Below are 6,619 nucleotides of genomic sequence, written 5' to 3'. Positions count from 1 at the left end.
TTTTTATGAATGAAAAACGTTCCGGGCGGAGCCAGGCAAATCGCCGCGCGCCCATTGGTGGCCTCCGCCCCCGCCCACTCAGCCGGTCTCAATGGTGCTCGGCGGAGCGGCGCGCGGGCGGGCGCGGAGCGACCCCGCAGCCAATCAGACGGCGCGGGCGGCAGAGCGGCGGCACGCCATTGGCCAGCGCGGAGGGTAAACAAGCGGCGCGGGGCGGGGCGCGGCGGAGGCCGCTGGCTCGGGGGCTGCGGGCCGGCGCAGAGCGGCAGCGCGGTGCCCAGGCTCGGAGAGGCGCCGCTCCATCCCCGGCCCCGCTCCCGGCTCGTCCCGCTGCCGCTGAGGCTGCGGCGCCCCGGCCGGGTACGTGGGGGCCTGGCGGCGGGGCGCGGCGCGGCCGGGGCCCGGGCCTGGGGCGGGGGCGGTGTTTATGAATGGCGCGGGCCGCGCGGTGTGAATGGCGGGGGGCGCGCGCCAGCGGGCGCTCGAGCGCGCGCTCGGGGGGAAGGGAAGGGAAGGGAAGGGAAGGGAAGGGAAGGGGGGCGAGGCGAAGCGAAGAGCGGCCCGCCCCGCTGCCTCCTCCCGCTCCCACGGCGCGTGATGTCACGGCCGTTTCTATAGAAATTAGGTGACATCACGAACCGGGGGGCTGCGACCCGCCACGGCAGGAGCGGGCCGGCTCCCCGGGGAGGCGTGGCGGCAGCGAGCCAGCCCCGGGGGTGGCAGGGGCCAGGGTGTGACCCCTCCCCCTCCCCGTCCCCTCCACCCCCAGCCGCGCACCTGCCGGAGCCCGGGCGGGACCCCCCTTCCCGGGCCGGCGTCGATGCTGAGCGGGCCGGGGGCACTGCCCGCTTCGCCCGCACCATGGACGGCTTCTACGACCAGCAGGTTCCCTTCATGGGCCCCGGGGTAAGTTTGCCCACCCTGATCCCCCGTTGGCACCTTCCTCCCCGGCTTTGGGGGCACCCCTTCCCCATCCTTGGGGCACCCGCTCCTCATCCTTGGGAGCGCCCCCCTTGTCCTTGGGGGCACCCCCGGCCTTGGGGCTGCCACCCTCACGGGCAGCTGTCACCCTGTTCCTTGCAGAAGTCCTGCACAGAGGAGGGCCGAGGCCGGCCGGGGTCCGATAGGAAAAGGAAATTTTTGGAGACTGACCTGGCCCATGACTCGGAAGGTAGGCAGGGCTGGCCCCGTGAGGCCTCTTGCCTCGTGTTGGTTGTTTTAGAAATAATCCTGCAAATAATGGCAGTTTTATTTGTTCTTCTGTGGAGCACATAAGTCTTTCACTCTGTTCCAGAGCTCTTCCAGGATCTCAGCCAGCTCCAAGAGGCCTGGCTAGCTGAAGGCAAGTCTTCACCTCCGCCTTTTGCCGTGTAAAATCATTCTGTGAGCATCTTTTTGAGAACTGAAAACGCCATAAACCCACTTTTTTGTTTGTTTTTTTTAGCTCAGGTCCCCGATGACGAACAGTTTGTCCCAGATTTCCAGTCTGACAACTGTAAGTGATTGTTCTGGGGTTTTGTTCTCTGGGGGTAGGTATTTGGGTGCCTGTGCAAACATTTGCACTGGGTTTGGAGTTGCTTCCTTGGGAAAGCAGTTGTTCCTGGGGCTGAAACGTGAAATCAAGGGCTTTTGGGAGAAAGCACGTGTGGTTTGGGTTCGTGATGATGCGGCGTGCAACGTCCTGCCTTTTGTTAATGGGGAAAACTATGGCCAGATGCATGGAAATAGCTCTAAACTGCTCTCTGGGTTCCTCTGAGGCGTGATGCTTGTTCGTAGTGAGCTGGATTCCCTTCTAAACACTCCTTTTCCTTTTCAAGTGGAAGAGATAACCCGTGCTGGGCTGCTTGGTTAGCCACAATCTCTGCAGTTTCTAGAGCTTTTTAGAGTCCTGGCCCGGCGCTGTTGGCAGGAGCGAGGCTGAGCGGTGAAACTTGAGCCGCTTTAAGCAGCATTAATCACTGGCAAGCCAGCCTCTTTAAAAGGAGGCCAGTGAAAATGCAGTCCCTGGTGAATTGCATAAGAGCCAGAGCTGGTTCTGAGCCGTGCTGTGTTGCCAGAGAGGGTCGGTGGCGAGGCAGGGGCCAGGGAATGGCGCGTGGGGCTCCGGGAGCTGCTCTGGGGTCGGCTGGGGGAGAACGGGGGCGGAATCAGGATGTTTTGAGTTGTTACCTGGCAAGCACAAGTAGTAGCTTGGTGTCGGTGGCTGGGTTTTGCTGCCGAGCCAGACAGCTACGGAACTCAGAGGAAATCAAATTTAGCCTGCAGTCGAACAGATTTTTCATTCCAGCCCTGTCACAGCATGCAGCGGGGTATCTCCTCCGACAGCAAGCGCGCGTTAATTATTGCTCTTTGGTTACTTTGGAGTGGGAAGCTTGCCATTGAGCCCGTCCAGACAGCCCAAGTTTCAGATGTGTTTTTTTTCCCCTGTCTCCCCTGAGATAAAAGGCGAGCCCGGAGTCAGAAACACAAGGGTCTGTTGACATCCCCAGCACAGCCCAGCAGCTCTTGCTCGGAGCAGCAGAAACTGCAGTGTGCGTGGGAGGGTGGCTCTTGAAGCTGAAGCTGTTTCCAGTGCCTTTTGGCAGTCTCTTTTTCCTTGTAACCTGAAGAGCTTAGAGAGGAGAGACAAACTTTTCTGGGTGATGCAGGAAAAAAGAGGAGAAGAAGAAAAAGGCGTTTATTTGGTCAGGACTCTTAAAAGTGTTCTGATCTGCTCAGCCTGTGGACCTGGTGTTGAAACAATTTTGTCGCTTGAAAGCGCTGCCTGCGTGACTCCCTGCAGCAATAACCTTCCTTAACTTGCCTGGGGAGAGAAAGCAAAGGTTTCTCTTGCTGTTGCACTGCTGGCTGTGCAGGGTCTCAGACTGAGGCACAGGGGAATGGGAAGCCCAGCTCTTGCATCCCTGCACTAAAGAGAGTTTACAGAGCAGAGAAACTCCAGTTTTGAAGCGTGTGCCATGTAGTTAGGGGGAGAAGGATGGCTCTGGTGCAGCTGAGGTCTGCACCCAGCTTTCACTAGCAGGGACGTGCTGCCTTCCTGGGCTGGCAGTCACAATGGAGTTCAGCATCCGTTGGCTTCTGAGGAAAGGTAGATCAGTCCTCAGTCCCTACAGATGTTTGTGGACTCTGTTTCTGCAGCTGTGTGGCTCCATGCCTTTTCCCTGAGGAAACTGCTGCTTTCTTATCCTGAGCAAACCTCAAGTCTTGTGCCCCATCTTGCAGTCCCAGGGCCAAGCTTCCTTGGCACAGCAGGGAAAAGGGACAAACCGGGCTCAGTTTGGACCCTGCTGCAGTGGGGAATGTGCCACGTGGAGTCTTGGAGATGCTCAGAATCCTTCTTGCCTTGCTAAAACCCCCTCATAGCTGCCTGCAGCTCTGTTACTGCCCACTCTCTGTTCCCAATTCTGTAGCCAAGATCCCTGGCAGACTGGGTCTTAAAGTTGGGGCTTGGTAGCAAAGTAATACGGAGGGCAGTGGGTCGCTGTGCTGGGGAGGAAATCTCACTGTGAGGAAGGCAAGGCTGCTCCCCATGAGGGATGCATTGTTCTTAGTGCCCTGGACTGAGTGGCAAGAGGCCAGATTCAGTGCTTGTAAGTTGCCCAGGGAGGTGGTGGATCCTGCCATGGGAGCCAGGGGGCTGTGGTGACTCCACAGAGCTCACCTTGCTGCACCCCTGGCTGGGCATGGGTGGTGTGAGCTCACCAGCAACGTGGTCCTGTGGCCGAGGGTGTACATACAGTGTTATGTCTCCACTGATTGTTTAAGTACCTGGGAAGTGATGGGATCATGGCTGAGGAGATCAAGCACCACAAGAAGTGATTTTTTTTTCCCAGGTTACCTGTGGCCTCCCTGCACAGGCAGCACGTGGCAGCAGCCACGGGCAGGGCAGGGAGTTTCTTACACACCAAAATGAAAGAGGGAGGTTTGTTTGTGAGGAAGACTTGTTTAAACAAAGGAAAGCAGGATCCTGGCTTCTATTTCTGACTCCTCTCCTGCTGTGACCTTGGGTGCCTCCTGTAGTGCCGGGGGATGGAGGGGCAGGCGCAGAGCTCGGCTCCCAGGTGACAGCTTGAGTGGGTGCCAGTGTCCCTGGGCTGGAAGTGGTGGCTTGGTTGCCTTCCCTTGGCTCATTCAGAGGCAGCCAGTGCTCTCTGAGCTTAGTCTCGTGGAGGTCCAGTGGTGCTGATGGGTGGGAATAACCTGCCCTGTCCTCCATCAAGGGATTCACTGGGAATTCAAGGCCTCGAGCGGCTTTGTGGTGTCACCCTTTTCCATGGGAGATGTCTGATGGTTGGCATTAGGGGCATTTCCACTTCCACTGCTTGCATGGCACTGGGAGGCGTTGCCTGGGCCTCCCCTACCTCCCCTCCTGGCTGGGCACAGCAGTGGCACGTGTGGCTGGTGCCTTGCCCGGCCTCCCCAGGGTCCTGCCACCTCTGGAGGCGAAAGCAGCCGGGCACCCTCGCGTGTCCTCGCTGCTGCCGTGGCTCAGCCTTGGCGTGGATCTGCTGACGCATCTGCTCCAGCCCTCTCTGTAGTTGAGCTGCTCTCTCCGAGTATTTTTATATATTTTTTTAGCTTTTAATTATAGTGCCCAGGGCAGGACCGGAAAGGGTAAAAGTGCTTGTGCGCCCGGTGTTCCTTTGAGGTGTTGGGTGCTGGTGCGGGGCAGCTCCTCCCACCTGGCTGCTCGCTGCTGGGACCCAAACCCAGCTCCTTCCCCCCCAAAACTGCCCCTCAGTGCCCCCCAGACTCCTCCAGAGCCTCGCTGGCCATGAGCTTGGCATGGGAGCAGCCGTGCTGAGCAGCGCCGGCCGGCCCCGCGGTGTTTGTGTAAGGAATCCAAACGTTGCACAGAGTCCCGGCTTGGACAGCTGGTCTCTGTTAGGATCTTAAGGCTCATTTCCCTTTTTTTTTGAATGGCAGTGCTAAGCTCTGGGGAAATTTTTCCTTTCTTTTTTTTTTCCCTCCCTCAGCCACATGAATGGAGCGCTACGAAGTGTTTGTGAATGGAGGGTGGTGCCTGCTCGGGGACTGGAGGCTTTTTTTTTTTTTTTTTTTTCAATGAATAACCAGACCCCATTGTACGACTGGCGGAAAAACAACTCGCTCCAACAACACGGAGCCTGTTTGGGAGAGCCATGCCCGCGATAGGCAGCTGGAGCCCTTCCAAAGGCAGTTCCCCTTTGCTTTCCCATGGCTCACGGGGTGCTGTGCTGCCGCCATGCCGGGCCCCTTTTGAGGCTGGAAGTGCTGAGAGTGGCAAAAGCTGGCTGGGGAGGGGGGAAGGAGGAGTGGGATAAATCCGGCTTGGGAGCGGGTGGAAGGCGTGTGGGGGGCTGTGCTGGCTCAGCGCTGGGCTTTGTGTTTCAAATCCTTCTCCGGGAGGGGGGGGTTTATGCCCTTGGTACCAGCTGTATTGAGGCCTTCCGAGGGGGGATGGGTAGAAAGGGGAGTCAGCAGCTCTTTAAAGGTTTTGACAAATTAGGGGAGCAGCTAATTACCTGGCAAGCTGTGAACAGTTGTCCTGGAGCTATTTGCTCCTCTCCAGCGTAGCTGGGCTGTGTTTAGGCTTCACATGAAGCTAATACTCCACTTCCGATTAGTCTTGGCTCTCCTCTGAGGCACTATTTAGGTACAGAGCTCTGAGGCGCTTTCCCTTTCCTAGGGCGCCTGCTTTTAGGAATTAATTAGCTTAAGCGTATATTACTCAGTTTATAATTATATATATAGCAAGTGAGCTTGGGAGTGGGTGGAGAGGATTTGGGTTTAATGGGATGTTTGTCACTTGAGCTCATACAACTGTGGGACCCTAGGACCAGATCCCATTGGACCACCTTGGCTGTGGGAAGGTGGATCCCGCTTGAAAGCTCTGCAAGTGGGTTTGTCCCTGCGAGGGCGAGTGGGTTGGTGTTTGTGAGGCCTTGGAGCTCCAGTCCGGCACCCCTTGCTCTGTGTCTTGGGGAGGCAGCCACTGCCTGCGGTGCCTGGGCTCTGCTCCCCTGGCTGAGGGGCTGGCAGACAGCACGTGTCTCATCTCAGGCTGTTGTGGAGCTGCCTGTGCCCCTCTCACAGCCCCTGTAGCAATTCCCCTTCTGAGAACAATGTCCTGGGCTGCTGAGGCTGTCCCAGCTCTGCCCTCCCTTGCCCCCCCGGCTCACTTCTCCGCCAGTGCTGGGGCCTGGCAGGGCGCTGCATCGCCCTGCTTCAGTTGCTGAGCGCTCCCAGGGCGTAAGTCAGCACCTTCTTCCCAAGCAAAGAGCTGATCCTTGCAGGGGTGATGCTCCCCTCGCCCTCTCCCCTGTGGCTGAGCCTGTGTCCTCCTCGGTGTCCTTGCAGTGGTCCTGCACGCCCCACCTCCGGCAAAGATCAAGCGGGAGCTGCCCAGCCCGTCCTCGGAGCTGTCATCCTGCAGCCACGAGCAGGCTCTCTGTGCCGGCTATGGGGACAAGTGCCTCTACAACTGCTGGTAGGTAGCCCGGGCACCGCGCTGCCTGCAGAGCCCTCGGGGACTCTGTGCCGCGCCGCGCTGTCCCTCGGCGTCACCATAACCCCCCGGCCCGTCTCCCTCGGCAGTGCCTACGACAGGAAACCCCCCGCCGGGTTCAAGCCATTAACG

The 6,619-nt window shown here is 58.6% G+C and overlaps 1 protein-coding gene across 1 annotated transcript in view; it reads left to right on the top strand.

Annotated features, from left to right (window-relative positions):
• Window positions 1–227: 227 nt before the first annotated feature.
• Window positions 228–6,619, top strand: part of ETV5 (ETS variant transcription factor 5) — a 12,874-nt gene continuing 6,482 nt past the window's right edge. The window contains exons 1-7 of the mRNA XM_041487060.1: window positions 228–360; window positions 770–906; window positions 1,084–1,171; window positions 1,295–1,342; window positions 1,445–1,495; window positions 6,340–6,469; window positions 6,577–6,618. Coding sequence (XP_041342994.1) covers window positions 862–906; window positions 1,084–1,171; window positions 1,295–1,342; window positions 1,445–1,495; window positions 6,340–6,469; window positions 6,577–6,618 — 404 coding nt within the window. The 5' untranslated portion in view covers window positions 228–360; window positions 770–861. The remainder of the gene's footprint in view (window positions 361–769; window positions 907–1,083; window positions 1,172–1,294; window positions 1,343–1,444; window positions 1,496–6,339; window positions 6,470–6,576; window position 6,619) is intronic.

Source organism: Pyrgilauda ruficollis, unplaced genomic scaffold, assembly GCF_017590135.1.
Source record: "Pyrgilauda ruficollis isolate IOZ18807 unplaced genomic scaffold, ASM1759013v1 scaffold79, whole genome shotgun sequence".
Classification (NCBI taxonomy): Eukaryota; Metazoa; Chordata; class Aves; order Passeriformes; family Passeridae; genus Pyrgilauda; species Pyrgilauda ruficollis.
The sequence above is the reverse complement of the archived record's forward strand: the minus strand, read 5'-3'. Positions and strand labels throughout refer to the sequence as shown.